General features: G+C 40.8%; 2 protein-coding genes across 5 annotated transcripts in view; both read left to right on the forward strand.

Moving 5' to 3' along the window:
- The first annotated feature begins 118 nt into the window (after positions 1-118).
- spef2 (sperm flagellar 2) lies at positions 119-18909 on the forward strand. Of its 4 annotated transcripts, none has more exons than XM_054774519.1 (37): positions 119-563; positions 1297-1399; positions 1471-1723; positions 2373-2537; positions 2758-2898; positions 5070-5146; positions 5254-5449; positions 5575-5763; positions 5832-6019; positions 6961-7108; positions 7188-7398; positions 7465-7535; positions 7599-7656; positions 7732-7757; positions 7852-7955; positions 8031-8272; positions 9102-9159; positions 9254-9414; positions 9497-9655; positions 9885-10012; positions 10108-10235; positions 12245-12383; positions 12450-12587; positions 12697-12819; positions 13045-13104; positions 13189-13328; positions 13419-13555; positions 13621-13759; positions 13884-13956; positions 15257-15413; positions 15495-15589; positions 16291-16473; positions 16551-16622; positions 16706-16876; positions 16966-17190; positions 17329-17451; positions 18840-18909. In XM_054774519.1, exons 1-37 carry the CDS (start codon positions 506-508, stop codon positions 18858-18860), a joined length of 4860 nt encoding a protein of 1619 aa, XP_054630494.1. In that variant the 5' UTR covers positions 119-505; the 3' UTR covers positions 18861-18909. The 4 variants fall into 4 exon arrangements, with proteins under 4 accessions (XP_054630494.1, XP_054630493.1, XP_054630495.1 ...); XM_054774518.1 differs by lacking the exon at positions 18840-18909 and adding an exon at positions 18146-18292; XM_054774520.1 differs by lacking the exons at positions 17329-17451; positions 18840-18909 and having other exon boundaries at positions 16706-16907; positions 16966-17073.
- Positions 18240-23835, forward strand: part of LOC129180250 (UDP-glucuronosyltransferase 3A1-like) — a 9927-nt gene continuing 4331 nt past the window's right edge. Inside the window, exons 1-5 of the mRNA XM_054774522.1 lie at positions 18240-19358; positions 19662-19763; positions 21874-21994; positions 22098-22261; positions 22335-22499. Of these exons, the coding sequence (XP_054630497.1) occupies positions 19277-19358; positions 19662-19763; positions 21874-21994; positions 22098-22261; positions 22335-22499 (634 nt within the window). The 5' untranslated portion in view covers positions 18240-19276. The remainder of the gene's footprint in view (positions 19359-19661; positions 19764-21873; positions 21995-22097; positions 22262-22334; positions 22500-23835) is intronic.

The following is a 23835-nucleotide window of genomic DNA, read 5'->3' on the forward strand; positions in this document are numbered from 1 at the left end:
AATGCTCAATACGAATGTACAAATGGAAACTGATCCAGGAACAGGTGACCACGCCTCCTCCTACAGGGGCCCTCATCAACCACATTGGTAAACCCGTTGCTACGTTGCCATGGCGACGACAACATCAAGCCTTTCCTCCACCTGTTTCGTTCTGAATTGTTTCATTTGCTTATCCGGTGTTGTTTTTCAGTCAAAAGCTTAGTTAGTCATGACAATTGCAACAATTAAAAAGTGCTCAACAGCTCTGTTTTTTCTACCTAGATGGACCACGTCGTGACGAATCTGCAAATCCGTAGCTCAAACTAATGGCTTAACTGGAATGGGAACTTCCCCGGGAAACCAGTTTCCATGGAGCCACGCCGAGATACGTTTGTTTACATCCCATCGACCACTCTTGGTGACGTTGATGTCCTGACAGATGTGTCCAATTTGCTTCAAGTGTGACGTTCGAAAAGTAGCGGTAATGGTACAGGTGTTAGATTAAAGGCAACAAAAAGAAGCAAATATGTCGGATATATTGTGCAAGTGGCTAAACGAGGAGCTTCGGCTGTCAAAAGTTGTCGGTATGTGTGACTGAAATGTTTATCCTAGCTGATTTATCCCAACGCTAATTATTCCGTGACGCAGCAGTTTTGCAAAGCTAACTCCTGTATGGCTGTATATTAGACGCTATTAAATATAATAATCAAGCATTCATTTGCAAAATTGGGTCTTTATCATAAGAGGTAACATTATTTATCCAGACAATTTGTTGTGGGAATGCTGAGAGGCATACACTCGTGTCACAAAAATCTTTTTCATATCATTCTTCTAATTCTTATTTATTTATAGAACACATATACTCAATAAATAAAGACATTTTATTCACAGCTGCCGGTGGAACACACAAAAGCACTATTTAAGATTTTCGAAATACATAAACATGAATGAACAAAGCATAAACCACAAATTATTGTTATTATTAATGCATGGGTCACATGTTACAACATGTGTGGAGTTTGCATGTTCTCCCCAGACCTGCTTGGTCTATCTCCCACATCCCCAAAACATGCATTGTAGGTAATTTGAGAGTATGTGTGTGAATGTGAGCGTGAAAAGTTGTTTGTCTATATGTGCCCCAGTCCAGAGTGTACCCCACCTCTTGCCCCCAAAGTCAGCTAGGCTCCAACCCAACCATGAACCTAACCTAATGTGAACCTAATGACGACAAGTGGTTTAGAAAATGGACTGATGTATGTAGTACTATTATACTGTATAATGTGTCGTATGTTTGTCATTGTATGTGTGTCCTTTCAGATCCAAATACCTTTGCTAAGGATTTCTCAAGTGGTTACCTCATCGGTGAAGTTCTACAAAAATATGGGATGCTTAATGATGTCAGCGTGTTCACAAAGACAGAGTAAGTTGGTACTTCTTCTGTCACATTATGAATTGCTTTATCTTCTAATCATTCTGAATATGCATGCACAGCACCTCCATGTCCAAACTGAACAATTTCACTCATCTGGAGCCAACTCTCCATCTGCTCGGCATCTCCTTCGACCTGACCACAGCTCAAGGGCTGATGCAGGAGAAGGTGGGCGTTGCCACTCATCTGCTCTATCAGCTCTACGTCTCACTGGAAAAGAAGAGGAAGTCTGAGATGAGCAAGGCAACCATGGAAATTATGCAGCCTGTGGCCATCACTACCCTGCAGAAAAAAGATCACCAAGTCTTCTCAGATGTAAGTGTGGACAAGATACTGAGCCAGTTTAGCATAGAATGGTTATCTAGGTGTAAGGAGACCTCAGGTTGTAATTATACCCCAAAAAAGAGACCCAAAAGTACAGTACAACACTCACATTTTAGCAAACATTTTATTACATATTCTCAAGGGGGAATGCTATATAAATGGAACTTAGATGTACTTTAGAGCAGTCAGTATACAGTTTGTACAGCAGTACATATTTGGTATTGTTATCATGCTGGAACGCGGGTATGTGTCACGATTTTCCCAAGTGGGGGTGATGCTCAGCTTCAATGTCACAGTACATGTTGGAATTCACGTTTCCCGAAATGAACCACAGATCCCCCAAGTGCTGGTAGCACTCAGGCAGCCCACGACCGTGACACTACCACCACTGTACTTGACTGTAGGCAAAACTCAGTTATCTTACACCTCACTTGTGTTGCCAGCTACGATACGTAGACCATGGCTTTGTGTTGACTCATTAAATCTATACTGCGGTAGGTGTACATTGACTACTCTAAGTATGTCCAAGTTTACTTTGTAGCATACCGTCCTTCAGAAGATGTGCTGGAATAAAAATGCTGAATGTGATGTGTGTACTGACTTGGGTGAGATTCTGTACATATGTGGTTCTTTCATGCAGCGATTCTCACACGTTTCGGGAAAACATGATGCAGAGGTGCTGCAGTTGCAGAAAATGACTCAACACTACACTGACAAGAAACGCTATCAGATGGACGACAAGTCAGCCCATGCAAAGAGTCAACACAGAGTCCAGGATGAGAAGAGAGGCATTCACATGAGGAAGGTACCAAAAGAAGCATACATACGGGACCGAACATGCCCGTGTGGCCATTTTTTTGTGCATCATCATCAACAACAATGTCAGTATAAATAGAGCAAAGCTAAATAAACAAATATTTCTGACATTGTGACATTTGTCTCTCTACCTCACCACTTAACAGTATTTGTTTTACAATGAAATCAAAATCATACATTGTTGGCAAATGATTCTGTATATGTCCCAGTTTAATCGTCCAAAGTACAGTGACATCATCACGATTCAAAACCAGGCCACTGATGTCCAGGTGCCCAAGCCGCCTCCCTACTCTTCACTGGTCAACCTGAGGAGACAGAAGAGGCATCAACGCAAAGAGCAACAAGCACAGGTTACGATCAAGCGCTTAACTCGTCAGACTGTAGGACCAAGTTGCGCTGCAAATATACTAGAGACTTGATTCAAGCTCAGTGAACTGATAAAGGATGAGACTTAAAGGGACTGTATGCAGCTGGCTCAAGATTCTATTTAAAAAGATAAATCTACAGTCATCCCTCACTCCATCGCAGTCTTTCAAAAATTCATTAATAAATGATTGCTGTTTCGTGGTTGACTGTGGCCCATTATTAGTCCAAAAAATACATATTTAAATGTTACATATTCTTGGCCTGAATTAAATATTTTAAAGCATAAAAATGTTCTAAATGAAGTAAAATGCAAATACAGTTTCAGGCAATACAAGACGTTGACGAACTGTAGTCTACACTGACCACTGGGTGTCACTAGTAACACGCACCCGACTTGATTGCCAACAAAAGGCTTGAATTGTTTTATAATGAGTTATCTCACAACAGGCACAATAATAACATAATCATAATAGTCAACATCATCATCATTATATCACAGGCTACTGTTGTGGCCGCACTCAACTCGAAATCCCAGACATATCTTCCTGTCCACACGTCCGGAAGACATTTATTGAAACACACACCTGCATGAGTCTTATTTATATCTTAAATGGGTTATTTTCTCTGATTATATCTACTATAATGGGTGATATGTATGTAAAGATGACTTGAGGTGTGTTATTTCATGTCTAGAGGGCTCTAATAATGGTAATTGTATTTCGAAAGTCAGGTTTTCTGTGCTCTAACTACGAAAATAATAAAATAATAAAATCCTACTTTGCTGAAATTCACTTATCGCAGTCGGGTCAGGACCCAATTAACCGCGAGGGACTGTACTGTACAGTATATGAGAGCACCAACACCGGCTAGCATATATTACCAATAGTGGTTTAAAAGAACAGCTTGTACAAAAATATTTTATGATTATGAATGAAACGTCATAAAAATTGGTGTAAATTGTGAGATGAGATGATTGGTCACTCTGCGCTGGCTGCTATTCACGTACATTTCCGTAGCACGTCCACCGTCCAGAGAGGCTATCAACAACTTTCAGTCATGTTGCTGTTACGCTAGGCTATACATTCAATGATAGCTAATGTTAGTAGCCAAACTGCTGTTATTAGCTGACACCAATAACTAGTGTGCATGCTGTGTTGTGTTGGGTGTGGCTTACACACTCATAACAGGAAGTGTGTAAGATATAATGCCTGCAGTACATTCAGAAGGTGGCGCCATCTCGGCAGCTGGGGAATTTGCTGCATGCAGTCCCTTTAAACTCTATAAACTATAAGGCTTGAGAGGATATTTAGACTGCAAAGATTTTAGACTAGATTTTGTATCTGACTCAGATTTTAGACTAAATTTGGGCTCCAACAAAAAAAAAAAACAAAGACTCAAGAATAAGCTTATACTTGTCCTGCAAACACTTGAGAACAGACTTAGTCTTGGGCTCCGATAATTAAGACTACCTTAGGCTTAAGAGGAGATTTGTAATTTTAATGCACTAGACTTGAGACTAGATTTTGTCTCTGGCTCAAAGACAAAATTGGATTTGACCTCCAAGACTTTAGACTTGACTTGACTAGACTTGATGTCAGAGCAGACTTTGACTTTCTCTGCAAATAAATAAGACTAGACTTAGTCTTGAGCTGATGGTATACTTGTCTCCGGCTTAAAGGCTTTACACTAAACTTGGACTCAATCTTAAATACCGGTATTTGAGATTGAGACAAGACTATACTTGTGCTCCAGCAAAAAGGACAGAAAAGAGGACTGACTTGAGACCATACTTGCTCTCCAGTTCAAACAGTTGAGCCTAAACTTTGACTTGACCTCCATCACCGTAGACTAGTCTTGGTCTGTAACTTAAAAACTGTGAAGTACACCATACACAAATACGTGACCCTCCAGTGCAAACACTTTTTTCAAGATTTTAAATGTGACTTGGTCTCAGGCTTAAAATATTGAGACTCGTGCCCAGCTACTGGGTGGGTAGGCATGTACCACAAAGACCTCTCATGGTCTCTGGCTCAAAAATTGAGGTTTGATTTGCACTTGCTCTATGAAAACTTGATATTAGACTTGGCCTTAAGATTAAAGACACAAATCTGTAAATAATATGAAATAAAACAAAGGTGTGTCTCTGTCCCTGCAGATAGTCGAGACTGAAATTGCTCAGTTTGAGACAAACAGGAAGAAGCTGGCCACTTCAGGCTTTGCTTCTTCTTCAGGGTGAGCTATTTAGCAGTTCGTGGACATTTTAAAAAATATTTATAGTGCAGGTTGAGATTTGCTCTCACACATGAACACAAATATTTGAACCTTCTTACCCTTGCTAGTGGTTTAGACGCTTCGCTGGCGAGCAGCACTCAAGGCTGTGGTAAAGGTGGAAATGAACTGATGCTCCAGTCCAGCAGTAAGTACATTCAGGACATCCGCCAGAGGTTGCAGGAGAATGAAGCAGCTTCTGAGCAGAGAGAGAAGAGACGAAACAGATGCCTGATAGAGCAGCTCAAGGCCCACGAAGCTCAAGAGGTAGGCTGTGTGAGCGCCAGGGCACAAGTGTCGAACTCAAGGCTCTGTAATAAAGCATATACATGAATTTCACACCATGCATTTATGGACTACTGGTACATACAGTAACTAGTTGTCCCCTGCAGGAGAGAAGGCGAGAAGAGCAACTGGTGAGATATCTGACAGGCCAGACTCTGCAAGAGAAGCGTTTGGCAGTGCAGCTCCTCCAGATGCGCAAGCAGAAGGATGCGTTCCGGCAGAACCGCCTGCTCAAAGAGCAGCAGTTCCAGCAACAGAGGGAGAAGGAATTCCGGGAAGCTCTGGAAAGGGAGGCGGTGAGTGGTGACAGGTCTGGCCATCTAACGGCCTTTTCTGACCTGCCTTATGCACTTTTGTCCTTCAGGCCCTGACCAGACAGGCTCAGCTGGACTGTGCAGAAGAGATTCGGCTAGAGCTTGAATTCTGCAAGAAGATGGCTGAGGAGTGTGCACAGAACAGATCCAAGAAGCATTTTGAGAAGTGCAAAGAGATTTTGGAGCAGATTGTGGACTTGGCTACCAAAGTTGGAGAATATCGTCTGCTCACCGCAAAGTACGTTAATTGCTTGCATCATAAATGCTCTCAGTTTAGTCGGGGCCTTAATTTACCAAAACTGTAGAAGGGGATTAGGTGATAAATGGAGAGAGGTTTTTATATTCAAAATGTGAAAAGTCATTATACTAGTACAGTGTTCCCTCGTTTAACGCGGGCTTAGATTCCAAAAAATACCAGTGTTAAGTGAAATCCGTGTAGTAGAGGTTGATTTTTTATTTGTTTTTTTGTTCATTATATATTTTTCATTGATTATGTACAGTATGTTTTTATGTTTATAATGCATAGTTTTTTGTTTACAGGATATGTTTTTTTGTTCATTATATGTTTTTTTCATTTACAGTATATGTTGTTTCGTTTACAGGATTTGTTTTTTTGTTCATTATACCTGTATATCTTTTAAGGCTGTAAAACCCCTCACCACACACTTTATACACTTTTCTCAGACATGAGAAAATGTATATGGAAAAATATATATATGATTTAGAGTGCATAAAACATTGGACAAGAAAGCGTAGTTCTGTTTGACCACATGTTCATTTGTTATCAAGTATGATGCACAACACAACAGGAGCCGAAGGTTTTAAAGCGCATGCAAAGGTAGATAAAGCTACTAGATGCTGACTACTCATGATGCTACAAATGCAGCTACTGTCCTCTTGTGGAGTTAATAAAAACAACATCAGGAGGTTGCCTACAGCCACAACTGTTAATACCGATGTTGACCCGACACTAATTAGAGACCCTAATGGTTATTAGGGTTATAATGGTTCTAAAGACCACGCACCCTGTGACTATGAGAGACATTGTGGTTCATTAAATAGTGGCGTTAATTGGAACATTTATGGTATGTAGCACCTCTCAATGTTTCATTTATATGGAGCTTTTCCAGAGACCCAAGGACGCTTTATATTGTTAAGACCAAGCTGTGTATTTTCCAGTTTAATTCCAGCGAAGCTGATGCTTGAATGGAAGGAATTGCTGTTAAATGGGTTGCCTCTATATGAGCAGCCACGGCCCACATCACCAGACCCCGTCGAGCTTCAGAAACAGGAGATACTCAACAACCAGGACTATGATGAATACACTGTAAGTTACAGATATGTATGCATCAGAGGTAATTGAACTGTGAATGAACAGTATATTGACTTTTGACTATATGTGTTAGAACATGGTAGGAGAGTGGACGTGGCCAGAGGAAGCCGGGGAGACATGCTCACTGCCGGGCCCCAACATGATTCTCAGACATGTGCTCTTTATTCTGAGGAGCATGGCCTTGCCACCGCGCCCATCATCGTGTCCTGGAAATAGGATAAAGGCGTGTGTCTTGGGCAAGTTTTGCTCTGGCAAGACCACATGCCTGAAGAAGATTGCTGAAGGTACATAACAGATCCTCGCTCATGCTAATGGTTTTTCTAAGTGAGCCTGTTGTTTTCTTGTTATAGAGCTGAACATATGTGTCCTGTCTGTGGACACACTAGTAAAACAGGCATTAACTGCTCATAAGAACGGAGAGGTAAGGTAAACTAATGCTCGAGGATAAAATCTCAACTATAACCCGATTAAAACACATTTACAGGTCACAGAAAATAAGGAAGACATAGAGAATAAAGTATTCTCCAGAGTGTTTAAATATGGTGGGTTTTCTGAATATAGTCATAATGTTGTAATGTATGCTTTGTGTCATTGGTATGCATGTCATTTCTTTTCAGGTCAAGAGGAAATATTGGACACACACGTAAGAGAAGTAGTTGTTAAACATCAAGTTTTCCTTTAGTTGCCAATCTGCACATTTCTCCTCACTCCCAGTGCTCCCTGTCTCTGTATCCCAGTTGTCAGCCCGTGCATTACTAGGAAGAGTTGCTGCAACAGAGCTGAGCAAAGGCAGTGTCATACCTGATGAACTATTGGTGGACATTTTGGTGGAGGCTATAAGGTACTACTGCTTGATATACTGTAAATCATGGAGCATAAACTGATACAATCTATACATCTTTTCTATTGTTGCCAGGCTTACTCCACCTGAGTCAGGCTGGATCCTGGATGGGTTTCCAGTCAACGTCGACCAGGCCTACCTGTTAGAGACAGCTCTTGCTTCTCTGGATACAGAGAACGAATTTATGGGCAGAAAGATAGACCTCCTCCTTGATCCGAATCCGCCGACACCCCCACCCCCGCCTCCAGTGCTGGACTTGGCTGTGGTGCTGAATATTCCCGATCATAGTGTGGCGAAGCGGGCTATCCATCATGCTGGTACATTAAAATAATTATGCGGCTTTGTCTTTAAGTAAGTTCAATGACCATTTTAATTTGTAATGTTTAATGTAAATGGTACAGTCACTGTTTAGTCATTATATACACAAAACGTATCCAGACGTACTTCCTACTCAATTAATTATTCACACGTGCATTGACCTAAACCCTTGTTTCCCCCTTAATATTAATGCTTCATCTTAGCAAGACCTTTTTGAAATACATGCTTCCAACTATGTGCACCAGTGCACAAATTAAGGTTCTTAAAGGCATGCTTAGTTGAATAGTGTAATTGGATTTCATTGAGCATTTATTGTGAAGTCGAGTCCTGACTAGAAACCAGGAAATATGACCATATTAGTCCAGTACTCAGGTCTCTGCGCTGGCTTCCTGTCGATTAGAGAATAGACTTTCAAACAGTTCTGCTTGTGTACAAGTCTTTTCATGGTGTTGCGCCAAAGTACATCTCTGACTTGTTAGAGCCACATGAACCATCTCGGGCTCTGAGAAGCTCAGGGATAGGACTCCTGTGGGTGCCCAGAGTCAGGACTAAACACGGTGACGCTGCGTTTCAGTTTTATGCTGCCAAAATCTGGAACAGGCTTCTTGAAGATGTGCGACAATTGAAAGTATTTTATCTGCACTCTTCATTTAGATTTTTTTTGTTTGTTTGTTTTATAGAGTGATTTATAGAATTTAATGGAATGATTTTATGTTTTTATGGAATGTTTTTATGAAGTGATTTTACCCGTCTTTTCTGTAAAGCACTTTAAATAACCTTGTGTATAAATTGTGCTCTTTCAGTAAACTTGCCTTGCCTTGCCAACAGATAGACATGCTGACACGACTGCTGACAAAAAACTGTATGTGGCCCAGATTCCACACAGGTGATAGAATTTAATGCCATACTTTAATTGTGTTCTTTACTATTACTGTATAGGCTTGCATCACCCACCTTGACGTTTTTTTCTCAACTTTTAGGATTGCAACTTTTCAGGACAACTGGCCCAAACTTCAGGAATGGTTTGAGAGTGACGGGAGGAAAAGTATTTTGATGAAGGTAAATGCAGATGTACAGAAAGAAGAGCTTTACAGGAATATGAAGAAGCTCCTGCAGAAGACTATCATGCAAAAACTGGAAGGTAGATGCACTGATAACACTTACATTGCGTAGTCGTAGTGCCTTCTTGGAAACAAACCTGTTCTCTTATTTTTTTGCACCAGCTCCTGCAGTGCCATCTGTTGATGAAGTTGCATTGGAGAAGACAGTACCTGTAGAGACATCCCGTCCTATGACACCCGTGCAGATAGAACAAACACCGACCGTCACAAATGAAGCGGTCAAAATCGAAGAGTCAGAATCAAAACAAACAGAGGACAGAGGTAAATCCCACCGAGGTACTACTACCCTGCTAAAGCTTAGATACGACTATTTCATATTTAACTGACAAGTTGACTGACAAACACTTATCTGTTTGTTCATCTTCAATTTTGAACCTATGTTTTTTGTATAATGTGATTTTTTTTTTTGTAAGCCTTCATGAACGACAGATAATCAAATCAGCATGAATGTTATTGTGGAATGGAATGGAGCTCTCTGTCCATTCCACAGATCCAGAAGGTAAGGAGGTGTCTGCTGACGCATTACCCGATGAGGAGTTGCAAGAAGCCCCTCCTATTTCTTCCTCACCTGGCCCGGGTTCACCTGGCTGGGTCTATGTGGATGAGCCGGTATCCTTGGTAGGAAATGACTTTTGTTGTTTGTTGCTAGTGTTAGAATTTGAATTGTTCTTTCAGGAGAAAATTGTCATGTAACCTTGTTCTCTGGTCTTTAGGATAAATCTGAATATCTGTGTCAACAATGGGAGGCGGTATGTGATTCCTATGTGAGCAGTGTAAAGTCTGTCATGGAAGAGCTGCGCATGGAACGCACTATTATTGACCATCACTTATATGATGTCAGGTAAATTGCAATTTGCTGTTGAGGGCTTGTTTGCATATGACACGTTTATTCTATTCTATGTATATTTTGAAAATGTAGGTGGTAGGTGAAATGACAATTCCATAATTGTATTTGGTACAAGATATAGTCATGATAAAATCAATCTTGGATAATGTTTGGTCTTTTCTTGATAGATGACTTAATCCTGGATATTGGATTGAGATGAAAGGACAAAAAAACTGACAGGAATATCATGGATTTATCGATTGGCTCTGATAGAAACTGTAATTGCATCCTGTAAAGTCGTTTGCAGTGGAAGTCATTGTTAATGTGCTGTTTGCAATTTGCTGACACAATTTCTGCTGCACAGACAGTATTGACAAAGTACAGGAGCTTTGGAAAACCAATAACAATCGTTACCTTTTGTGTCCGCTGCAGTCACGCTTGTTAATTTGTGTTGGAGGGCCTTGAACACCTTCTGTTTTGTTTCTAACACTAGCTGCAAAGCAAGAAGCTAGGCTGTAGTGACGGGGCCAAATTACCCCATGTGAATAAAACTTGATTAAGTTAATCATGTACCGAAATATAAAAATCATGTGGTGTCCAAATCATCACGATTGTTATCACTGACTATTGCGGCAAAACTAAAAAATCCAAAATGCAGCTGCAGGCTAAGTCGTGAGGTCCACATTGAATGACTGCACACCGCACACTTGCACATAAAATCATTTAATTGCTCAACTTCACAAGCGTAGAGTAATCCTGCTCTTCATTTGTTGCAATTCTTAAGCTGTGTAATGATACATCCATAGTGCTGCAGATAACTCACAGACATGCTGGCAGCAACAGCGGCAGCGGTCAACAAAGTTTAAACAAGGTTTATTGCTGCATGGTCAGCCATCCCACAAAGTACTACTCAGCCAATCAAATCTGTGCATTCCAGGCACTAAAGATTGCTAATTTAAATAGAGTATTGAGACTAGAGATGTGCGATACCACTGATTTCATACTGAGTCAAATTCAGGCTGATATCTGCAATACCGACCCGATACCGACACTTTGTGCAAATACACCTAATGTGGCTGCAGCTAATTTTTTAAAGTAGTGTATTTCAAATCATATCACTTGCCAAACGGCAGTCTTATTGGGGGTGCTGGATAGCACACCTGCTAGTGACTGCGCAGTTCTACTTGGAGACTTCAATGCCCATGTGGGCAATGACAGTGGGACCTGAAGGGGGGTGATTGGGAGGAACGCTTTTCCTTCACATCAGGAGGAGCCAGTTGAGGTGGCTCGGGCATTTAGTCCGGAAGCCTCCCGTACGCCTCCCTGGTGAGGTGTTCCAGGCATGCCCAGCCAGTAAGAGGCCCCGGGGCATACCTAAAATACGCTGGAGGGATTGTCTCACAGCTGGCCTGGAAATGTCTTGTTGTTGTACCGGGCTGGAAGAGGTGGTTGGAGACCAGGAAGTCTGGGCTTCCCAACTGAGACTGCTGCTCCGGCGACCCAGACCAGATAAGCAGAATAATATGGAATGGATCGGAATGGAAGATGTCACAAAACCAATTTGTCTCATATGCTCGGAGTCCGTGGCACTCATAAAAAGTGGCAATGTAAAACACCACTACGAGCATTTTTGACCAAACATACCCGCTCAAGTCTGAACGCAGGTCACAGAAAATAAGCAGTCTCAGAGTCCAATATGAACAATCCACCCAAATCCCCACTCATTCACAGTCACCCAACAGCTGCTGATGAATGTTCCCTCAGACCATTCCAGCCCAGATTTATAATCCTGACAGGGCCGGTAAAGCATAACAGTCAGTTGTCACATGCAGACATTGATACCACTACAAAGCTACTTCGGTGTATAGTTAGTTAGTCATTGTCATGTTCCGGATCTTTGCCTGAGGAACTTTTCTTGAACTGGACCTATTTGAATTGAAGGGAATACCCCTGTATTAGAGTCATGGATAGACTCATTGGATTCTCGTCATTCATATTTTTTTTCCCTTAAACTATGACACCAGAGAGGAGTTCAGGCAGTACCTGGAGCGACCAGACCTAAAGCAGGAATTAGTCTCTCAGTGGCAGAAGGACTACAACAGCATCCCTGACGATCTGAGGCAAAACGAGGAGACCAAAGCAGAGCTAAATCATCGTCTTGATGTAAGACAAAAAAATCAATCATTTAAGTAGTGCAGGAGTGTGTAAACATAGATGTTTGGTGAGTAGGACCTGCGAGAGCATTTGTGGGACATTGTTGACACGCACAAGGAAGACGATGAGTCTCAACGGGCTGTGCTCATAGGAGAGAAGTGGTTGGAGGATCACACCATAGTCCTTGTCAACCATCATTTAAGACTCATACAGGTAACACTGGTATATACTGTAGGAAACCAGTTGGCTGTTATATTTAGACTGGTAAAAGATCCCATCACTGTTTTCCCAAAGCTTTATGTGAAATGGTTGTGTTGCACAGGTGGAAATGAGCCGTTTTCAGAACACACGAAATATCCTGAGAGACTACTATCTGAATGCGGGTCAACAGGATCACGTTGACTGCATCACCTTCCTGGAAAATTCGGATATGGGACCTGCAAGGGTATTTAGCTCAAATCCGATTTCCTACCATGCTCAATTCATTAGGAACATCTGTATAATTCAATGCAAGAGCTGGCTCAAAAATTACGTATGTACAGTATGTTGTATACTCAGTAGTTTTTCAGAAAGAAATAAACGTTGTTGTTTGTCTGACAAGGTTATACAAGTAAATCCAAACTTACAGATGGATGATAATGCAGCATTCTCATGCTTCTGTTTGCCCCAGGAATTACCTGAGATCCTGATCTCCAAACAAGACGAGGCCTTTGCAGTCATATCTAAAATGGTAATGTTGTGTGTTTGATATAGAATGTGCGAACATTTCTATGGGAGGCAATTTTACACACTTGTGTCTACTACATTTGACCAGGTGTCAACAGAACCTCTGCAGGTGGACCTGAGGGCAAGAGAGTTGGAATCAATCCAAGAGAAGGAGAGGGCCCAAGAAAAGGACAAGGAGAAGGACAAGGAAAAGGAGAAAGAAAAGGACAAGTCAAACAAAAAGAATAAAGGGAAGGAGTGAATGTTTCTGCATGTACACTTTTGCATGTATTCTACATTATGTTCTATAATATGCAGTATTCCACCTCTTGTCTCTTCAGGGTCCCCGTCTCCGCCTCCTGCACCCAGCCCCACACCGGCTGTTGAGACCCCCAATGTGGAGAAGACTCCCGGAGCCGTCAGACAAGTCAAAAACAAACTAATCAAAGAATACACAGCCGCACTCAAGCATGAAGGTACTGCATGACGCTGTCTGTGTCTTTCCATACCTACACACACATTGTCTGTGTGTGTTCTCCAGAGAATGCAGCAAAGGCTCGGATAAAGCTTGCGAAGGGCCACGGGCTGACATTGGTCAATTCTCTGCAAAGCAGAGCTGAACAGCTCTTTAATGACATGCAGGACTGGTTAGAGGCCCATTATGTTGCTCAAATGAAGAGGTCAGTGTCTGACAGTGTATAGTTTATGAACATGGCTAAGGTGACAATGAGTCACTGACATGTTTGACTCTTCAAAACACTTTTTTTGTCCATAATACAAATGAACATGTATCTTTTCCTATAGTATTGACCAACTAACAGAGGTGGTGCGCCACTACATAGAGACTGCTCTTCAGCTTGAGAATGAGTTGGTGCTGGTAAGTAGCATCATCATTTTATCTTTTTTTTTGGTTTGGTGTGAAGTTGGACATGTTTGCATACTGTATATACTATATGAACAAAAAACAAACAAAAGTGAAGTTTTACTTGTATTTGCCAGGTGTTATATGTGTATCATGCACACACGGTGACATCACAATCAATCAAAGGTGCTGCTATAATAATGGACGTCTACGTCATCCAGTCATGCATCAGCTGTCACCGAAAGGAAAGCTAATGATATGTGCAGGGAGGCGGGACTTAATCAGAAACTCGAGTCCCCGGTAGAGGAGTAATACATAGCGACTGAGTTAATGGAGTGGTGGGTTTCACCACAGTGTTTCACCACAATGGTAAAATGTATATTGAGATTGTCCAATTTGGGATTATTATTATTATTCAAATCGGTGTCACATCGGTTCATATCGCTGTATTTTCTTTTCTGCTGATAATGATATCGGTGTGCAAGTGATGACGTGCTCCACCGAGCAACACGTTGCTAGTGCAGTACGTTTGTAGTCTGGAATTATTTCCACGTTTTGCCTTTGGATTATAAATATGCAAGGAGGGAGTTAAGGTGTCTTTCTTCAACACTTCGAATCTAATTAGTTTTGTTCGTGGTACGTTCATGCGTGATGTGCAGAATGAGCCCAGTTTATAATTTCACTAATTGTATCAGTCCGCAGTTTCATACTGTGCACTTTACTTTGTGCTTATACGGATGTTTGTGCTACGTAGAAATTGGGAGCTTTCCAAATTGTATTGTTGCCAGCATTATTTAATTAGATTCTTATTTATTAACACTAGAGTGTCTTACTTGTTGATAGGAGAACTTTTTTAATTGACTGATTTTTTTAAAGACTTGTTGAGACATAATGTTTTTTTCTATAACTTACATTGCATATTGCAGTATTTGTCAACAGTATTTATTTGTGGAATGCACCCATTAGCATTACAGTAAAAGAAGTATCTGTATCATTTGCTATCTGTATCGGTAATGAAGTGCGGGACAGTATCAGTGAATGGAATATTGGTATGAAAGACAATATCGAGCATCGCTAACTAAAATTACTTGTAAGCGATATTACTTATAAGCGATAGTCATTGTTACTTTTGTCAAATCCACTGCCAATTCCAAAGTCAGGGCTGATTCATGAATGTATTTAATTGTGTGTTCCAATACCAGGAAGGTTTATTCTGTTGGTTTGCTGGTTGGTTTTATTTGTCGATAACATATTAGTTGCTACACATTTAGTGGATAATAATCTTGGCTTTTTATAACAATCTTGCTTTCTGCAGGAAAGTATTGATTTCTATTTCAACGGAGACTCACAACTGGTGCCGAGTCCACCGACACAACCGAGTCCACTCGCATCAGAGAAAGCAACACCATCCATGCTGACCATTGTTCAGCTGAAGTCACTCTACAACTCTTTTTGTAACGAGGCTCCATCAGGTAGACAATTGTTGACTTGTCTAGCTGCCTTTGTTTTATTAATCTAGTCATTATTTTCATTCTTTCTTCTATTTTATTTAGGCTTCATATCCAATTCTGAGTTCTTCCGTCTTATCAGTGACATGGTCCCTTTTAACACTCTACCCGAACCCTGGGTGAACATGACTGAAACACAGGTAGACACCCAGCAGCCACAATATTAGTGAGCTCTAATCTGTGGGTTGTATTCAAATGTAGCTAAAATTAGGCAACCTAAATATGACACGTGTCAACATGATACAGTGCATACTACAGCTAAAACCGAGCCGCATTTTGGATACAGCTTTTTTTTACATCTCATCAGATCAGGGTTCACCAACGTGGTGTCCGCGGGCACCAGGTAGCCCCCCACGACCACATGAGGTGCCCGCAAGCCTGCTCTTCATTCAGGTTTTCAGTTAATAATGAAAGAACAGTAGAAAGAAATGCATTCTGAAATGCAAAATGTGAGTTGTGGACACCAGCATTTTGTTCATGATCTGGTAAAACAAGCATATTCGCTTTGTTTGGGTTTAAAATAAGCTCTGAAAAGAAATCTTACAAAAATGAGTAGCTCTTGGCCATTTTCATTTTGTAAAAGTAGCTCTCACAATTGATATGCTACAAAAAGGGGATAGAATTAAATAAGCTCTGCTTCTTCCTACTCCTTTTCGGACATATGATTGTTCGAAATAAATTAAACCAAACCAAGGAAAAACATTGGTGACCCCTGCATTAGATTTTGCAGGTGTACCTAATGTAGTGGCTTGGTGGATGCTATGATATGGGAATTTAATTGAGATTGTAGACTTTAGTATCATTTATTATCATTACATCACATTTCCTCTCTCATTTGTAGCTGAACGAGATCATTTCTCTGCTCATGAACGAGTCTAAGCAGATAGACTGGCGCCAATTCCTGCTCAGTGCTGCTCTCCCATGGCCGTATCCCACCCTCACAGCCCTGCTGGGTGCTCGCCAGCTTTTCAAGGCAGCAGACGCTGATGGCACAGGGTATATAAGCGAGGAAGAATATCTGCAGGTTAGTCTCAGGTTTCCATCTTGCGTCTTTGCTTAAAAGTTGACACAAACTGAAGCGGTTGTCTCTTGTAACGCCAGACAGAGTTGTGGTTTCCCGGTGAAGACGCCTCTGAGCTTTCACATCATGATCGCCTTGGGAAACTACACAAGGTAATGCACCTGCACTGCCTGACAACTGTTGTCATGACGATAGTACCTTATTTTTTAAATAATTTTGTCTTCTTCCTACTTAGTTCTTCTTCCAGCTGTTTGCCGACCACTCAGACACCCCGCCTCGTCTGGACTACATGTCCATGCTCCTGTACTTCACCTCTGATCCAGATCCCAAGCAGGGCTTCATCAGAGCGCTGAGTGTAATGACAGGGCTTCATCTCAAGTACCCGCCATCCGGCCCTCTTGTCACGGTGAATTCATTGGCGTGCGGAGAAAAAGCAGGTACTCATCAATCAACTGTTCAACAGATGATTCAGTGAGAATGAATTGTTGTTTGCAGTCTGAGACCAGCCCCGAAGAGGCCATGGCGCTCAGCTCCTCAGAGTCCGAAAAAGAACACAAGGAGGACATGGAAGAGGAAAAAGAAGAAGAAGAAGAAGAAGAAGAAGACCACTTGGAGGAGCAGCAAATGTCCATCCCTACTCTCCTTTCTGTCTTGTGCCCTGAAATGAGCAGGATGAAAAGTGGCCTGCCGCTTCCTCCAAGCCAAGAGGTGAACAATGAGGTATGATGGAACCCTTTTGTTTATTTATCAATAAAAGTAAGCAAATTGTTCACAAGGCTGATTTCAATTGGAACAGGTCTTTTCTGCACAATGTCACATGAAATACAACTCGTCTTGTCATTCTCTGCTGCCCACTAGCATCTGGTGCAGATATTCGCAGATCTGGGCTACACGCCAGAGGATTGTGTCCCCTTTTCGGTCCTCTTGAAGCATTCTACATTTCAGAACCTGATAGAGAGCACGGACAATCACGTGTTTGTCGTAAGTCCTCATCATGACATATTTTCCTGTTTTTACGTCAATCAGTCACAGACACCTCACATCTTTTTGTTCAGCTCCATGTGCATCTCTGTTGGAAAAGCAGGGGTTTTCAAAGTGTGGCACAGTGAGCCTCCCCTCAGACAACATAATACGATTACGGCCGTCCGTACTCCCCCAAAAACTGATTTTCTGGAGGAGATTTTGTGGGGTATTTTCATTTCAGACTCACTGTTCACTCCCTCAACTAAAAATGTATCCATTTCCCCTTTATACATAGCGGACATTAGCCTAGCAGGTTTGAAAAATATCCATCCATCCATTTTCTTTTGAAAAATGTTTTTCTTCATTTTTCCCAAGCTGCTCCTCCTCCCCTACCGCCCGGCATGTTGAAAGCAGACCACAAATTGTGATTAGGGATTAACATGACATTCAAATGATTATGACGTTGTTGTTTTAAGGTCAATTTTATTGTTACTTCATGAAGTACAATGACTTTGGACAAACCACCTCGATTTTTATTTTCCAGATTATTCTTAATTCTTCAGTGAAAAACACTGAAAAACAAATCTTGGTGTATGTAAGAGGTATACTGCATATATGTTTGCTGTTCTTATTGTTCTATATCTACACTATACAGTGCCATTCTAGTTTATACTCTATTATAGTCTGTCAAATGTGTTCTGCTCTCTTTCAGAACATCCATAATGTGCTCCAGGCCCATCAGCCATGAGGGACTCAACAGTCTCCTAATTGATGACACATAGATCTATTGTGCTTTTTTTCAAAATATATATGATTTTGCTTGTATTGGCTGAGCGTGCACTGTTTCCACATGTCGACCTGCAGTAAAATGGCGATGCAACGCCAACCTGACCGTGAAAACATCAGCCATGATGGGGCTGACCCATTCTGACTCGTGTTCTTTTTCCTGAAACCCTCCAGCAGTTTTTCTGATTCACTTGTTTTTCTAATGACCTCTTTGCCACAGAGGAGCATCGGTTTGCGTCCACAATGAGTGCATTGTCCAGGATAACCTACATGTCAAGCCTCACTTGCTAGCGGCGACCTTCCGGAGCACCCGCTACCCTATTGTAGCTCATTTAGCCGGCATGTGCTGTTCTACCTACTGCTGCGTCCCTTCCAATAAATACAATAATCAGCAAGACAAATATTCAGTTAATTATATTATTTCGAGCAAATATTAGCCACCAAATGGCATTGCTTTGGAAATGACACAGTTGGGGGGAATGACACAATATTGCTGTGATTTTGCCTTTAATGAACATTCCTATTTGCTCTGTTTTATTGAAGAAGTGCTTTGGGGGACCCTGAGCCCCCCCTTCACTGCCGCCCCTCCTCCTGGTCCCTCCCTTTTATTAACACTGCAGGTCCAATGCTGGTCAACGTGACTTTTGGAGAAAAGTGGAGACGCTCATGTGCCATGTGGACAGAACCGTGCGCACAGGCCGGCGAGCCGCTTCCTGAATGACAAGGACAGATCAGCGCCTTAAGGTCGGAACTTTTCCATTATTTACATTACTCCCGAGCACGGCCAGTTAACCTCATACATTGTAGATGCCTTCTCCCATCAGCTTGGCGGTCACAAAAATATTTTTTTCTGCAGAACTATTTTTTTTACTTTGCCTTTTTGGTGCCTGCCTCCCACTGTTATCTGCGGTAGTATCCAATCAAAGCATTTCAGTGAATTTTAAAAAGCCAGAACTACAGCAACTGTTTTGCACAGGAACGCTTTCGTTGCAGTTTATTTTTGAACTGGAAGACTATTTACGGGACCTTGGCTGCAGATCAGCGTGGCACCAACATCATGGGGCTTGTGGTTTGGATGTGCTCGCTGCTGGCTCTGCCACTGCTCCAGTCTGCCAAGATCCTGACTGTCTGCCTAATTGGTGAGTAGCGGAGCAGTCCCGGTGCTTTTTTTCCTCTTTATAACTGTCTCTCAGAAGAATAGAAGAAAAATGTATGGCACAGCAACTGAATTCAGTTGTGCGGCGCTTTTGACAACATCAATTGATAAAACTGCAATTTCAAATCCAAGTTACATCACAAAAACTGCCTACGCGAGGATAGTAACGCTCATTTTTGATGGACAGTGTTAAATTATGTTTGTTGTTGAGAGTAGCTACCTGGCTGTAGTGCAGGCGTTCCAAAAGAGCCCCCAGCATTTGCTGACAATGTTGTCTTTCCAACAGGAGGAAGCCACTACTTGCTCTTTGACGAGATCTCTCACAACTTCCATTTACATGGCCACGAGGTCCGCATGCTCTTGCAACTGGGCAACCCTGTAGTCACAGGTACACACCCTTAAAACCATTAAGAGTTCCTTTAAATATCCTTACACATTTGTGACTAATGACAAAAAATGTCAACTTCCCAAAAACTGCTGAAATGTTTTTTTCTCGTTTAAACAAGTCAATCTTTAAAACTACCTCTGCCTGAAATATGCATATGAAATAATAATAATTGTAACTAGATGATGGCAATGTCTGAAGTCATGAAGGGCAAAACAGAAACGAGCATGAAAGGCGTGAGTGTCGAAATGCAGAAGGAATATAAGAGTACAGGTATTTCGGACACGGGGGGGAAAAAAACTAGAGCAAGCAATTGCAAAGCATTATTGAATAGCATGGTAGCGCTAAGTGTCTGCATATGTCAATACTTATGAAAATGAGAAAAAATGCTAACATGATTGCACTTAGTGTTTATATAAGTTTTTACTAATAAGAACGGCTAAATGTTACTGTGGTAATGCTTGTATGTTAGCAATGCTAACATTAGCATGCAAAACCTAGCATGATAGCGGCGAATGTCTGTCAATGTTAACACTAATGAAAATGGCCAAAAATGCTACTTTGCTAATGTTAGCATGCTAGCAATGCTAACATGCTAACTGCTAGCATGCTAACACATAGCATGATTGATAGTGTAATATACCATGAACGCTAAATGTCTTGATTGTGCATTTTGACCTGGGAATGGTTTAAATCGGTTTCACAATTGTTACGTTTTTAGAGAAAAGTGGGAATTTTGCGTAAAACAAAAAATGTTGTCATCTGAAAAATACGTAACCAGAATGTGTTGAACAGTTTGACGTTGGAATGGCTTGAATGAATTGAGAAATCTGGACATTGAAAGAAGTCTTAGAAAAAGAGGAAGTAGTGTTACAAAAAAGGGTGAATTTTGCAAAAAATAAAAAAAATTAGAATGTGAAAAATGATCAGTTTGAAAGTGGAATGGTTTCATGGTGGAATGGTTGGAATCGGTTGAGAATTGTGTGAATGGTGGACGTTAGAAAAATGGCCCATTCATTTTCAATGAGAAAATTGTTGTGGAATTTTTGGAAAATCTGGGAATTTTTTGAAATATCTGAATAGCAAACTATTCCCTAATGAGGTGAACGATTTGATGCTAGATTGGTTTGAATTGTAGGGGGAGTTAGAGGACAAAAAAACGGCAGAATATGGACGATCAAAGCACCTGATTAGAATTTTATAAGCATTCACACAATAAAAAACTACTAGGGGTCTCACAAGATTTTGTGTCAAAAAACAGAATTTCTCATTTCTCGTGCACTAGGCACAATAAATGAAAATGAACTTGATCATTTTGCCGGCCTTAATATATTACCATCCCTCCAAACAGGCAGGAAGAGAGTTCACTCTGTGCATTGGTTTCAGCACCTTGGCATGTGCAGAAGTGTGTAACGTAGTAGAAATTAAATTAGTAGATTGCAATATATTGTCTCTTTTTTTCACATAGTTTTTCATTGTCCTTTTCTTAAAAGTAATGTTAAAATCTTGTCTCATCTCAACCCAGTCTTGTTTATCATCTTCGCTCGGGAACTGAGTGTCTTGTGACACCCATAATAACTACAGCATTTTAGCTAAAAAAAACAAAAACTAAAATAACTTTCATAAAGTACATTCAAATGAGTATTCCTTAGTATCATTAGGCCCTAAAATGGGTCAATGATCGGTAGCATTGATTTACTTGCATCATTTTTTACTCGCGGCCCTAATGACAAAAAAGGGCATACACATACACAATAGCACGGCACCCTTGCAAGAAACAGTAAAAGATGTGAAATTTTACTGCATGCTTTGAATAGGAAAAAGTACGGCCATTGGGTGGACATCCACAAAAATGACAAATTGAAAGCCAGTCGTCCAAATTGAAATCTTAACATAAAGGATCATCTTAAAGTTTGTTATGATAAATGTGGGATAAAACAATTGGATTTTCAATTAATTTTTTTTTTTTTTGCAGCGTTGCTACAGTATTTTAGGTGACGATTAAGATGACAATTAATTTTTTGATAATATTACTATCCTAGAAGAGTTAAAGTCACATGCACTATTCTTTTTTTTAATCATCCTTCTAATATGAAATTATCTCTGGCTTCAGGTTTGTCCTATGCAGGTCGCAATGACAGCTACAAGACCAGCACTTGGTCCTTAGGAGAAGAATACATTCAACAATACAACGGCTGGTTCTTGGAGCAACAAGCGCAGTTTTTACTGGGACGGTACCGCACTGAGAACCTTATTCCATTCATATTATGGAGTGGTAGACATGACCCAACTCATGTCCTTGTCATCTTATTGTCCTCCCTCGTCTTTTTCTAACAGGGATAGCCTGAATGGCTTTTTGAACTTCATGGGGCACCTTTCCTATCAGTGTGATCACCTCTTGGGAGACAGTAAGCTAATGAGATTCCTGCAGCGGGAGCAATACGACATGGTGATCCTGGATGCCTTTAACCCCTGCTCCTTCATCATAGCACACAAACTCGGTACCAGCACTTCACAAAGCCTTTTGTTAGATCAGTGATTTTCTATTATTTCGTTCTGCTTTACCGCTTCCAGATCTCCCCTCCATCGCCTTTTATCCTGGCACTCTGAACGGTCCTCTGTCCATCACAATCCCCTCCTCCGTGTCCTCGGTGCCAGTTTGCAGCTCCCAGCTGTCCGACCACATGGACCTCTGGGGTCGCGCAAAGAATGTGTTCTACTCACTTGTGGGTGCAATAGGTAATACAGTGGAAAGGTCCATCTTCAATTTTGAAAAGGTTTCTCCCCTTCCACAGTCTTATCTATCGTAAAACCTTTTTCTAAAACTTTAATCCTTTAATCAGTTTATGCCCTAATCAGAACCGGAGTTTTATTCATTTTTATGCCATTTTTTTTTAAATAGAAGCATGTTTTAACAAGAAGAACACCAAATAATAAATTATTAAGTGCCGAGGTTTATTAAAATCTTGTGTATGTCCAAATAAATGACTTTCGTGCATTATTATTATTTTTTAACAGCACAGGTTTATAATTTAAAAAAAAATCACACTCAGGAAACTTTGAACGTGCTATAAAAATCATCAAAATGACTATTTTTTCTACATTTTAACCTCCGCCGTAATCACAAATATGAACATTTTATTAAAGAGTAGAAAAGGAAGAACTGGTCATTTTAATTTTTTAACATTAACGGCCACACAAGTGCAAAAAGAAGTAGGGCTGTCAAGTGATTAATGTTAATCAGATTAATCACAGTTTTCAAATTAATTAATCATGATTAATTGCCATTTGTAACTATGTCTGAAATATGCCAATTTTTGCTGTATTTTATTGAAAGAAAGGTTAAAAACAGGTCAGGATTATATATATTTGCATTTATTAACAGCTCCAAATAAACTGAAAATGTAAATTACGTAAACTAAAAGATGGCACATGTCTGAAGAATATCCACTTATAGTTTTTATTTGTCTTTCTGTTTATTTAGACCACACATACATGCATAATAAAGACGACGTTATGATGTTCAGCATGTCCCTGAATGCATCTCGCGGTCATCTAGTGACATTTGAGGAAGTGTCGTTCCGAGGCTGAACGGACTAGAGACGTGTTTGTGAGTTGGAGACTCATACCGCATGTGGTGTTGGCATGGCACTACTGTTAATGTGTTCAGGTCGGATAAAGTTATAAAAGAGCGTCGGACACTGACACTGTGCGACGGGGCGACTCGTGTCTCATGTCGTGTCGCTTGCCATGATGCACTAAAAAATTAAACTTAACTAATGAAATAAATTAGTTACCGGAGTTAACGTGCTATTTTTGACAGCCATAAAAATAAGTTAACCATTAATGTCAATGTTGGAACAATAAACCCCTTGATAGAACGTGATGGTGGAGTAAATGGTAAAACAAACCAAAGAACAAGCCAAATATGCAGTGTTAATCCTATGATGAAGCTTTCATGATGTAGGCTGAGGTCCCATGTCATTTGTTGAAGTCTATATCTCAAAACCAACTTGAGGCAAATCTTTTGGATTCGTTTTGGCATTTTACGAACTTTGGATTGTGCGAATGTGGA

Source organism: Dunckerocampus dactyliophorus, chromosome 4 (assembly GCF_027744805.1).
Source record: "Dunckerocampus dactyliophorus isolate RoL2022-P2 chromosome 4, RoL_Ddac_1.1, whole genome shotgun sequence".
In the NCBI taxonomy this organism is placed as follows: Eukaryota; Metazoa; Chordata; class Actinopteri; order Syngnathiformes; family Syngnathidae; genus Dunckerocampus; species Dunckerocampus dactyliophorus.

What these genes read in the sequence shown, in the direction of transcription:
- spef2 (XM_054774518.1), top strand. Translation starts at nt 506, where the DNA reads ATGTCGGATATATTGTGCAAGTGGCTAAACGAGGAGCTTCGGCTGTCA. An exon ending in AGGACTATGATGAATACACT is followed by an intron (nt 7,109 to 7,187) that starts GTAAGTTACAGA and finishes TATATGTGTTAG; the next exon opens with AACATGGTAGGAGAGTGGAC. An exon ending in AGCCGCACTCAAGCATGAAG is followed by an intron (nt 13,556 to 13,620) that starts GTACTGCATGAC and finishes TGTGTTCTCCAG; the next exon opens with AGAATGCAGCAAAGGCTCGG.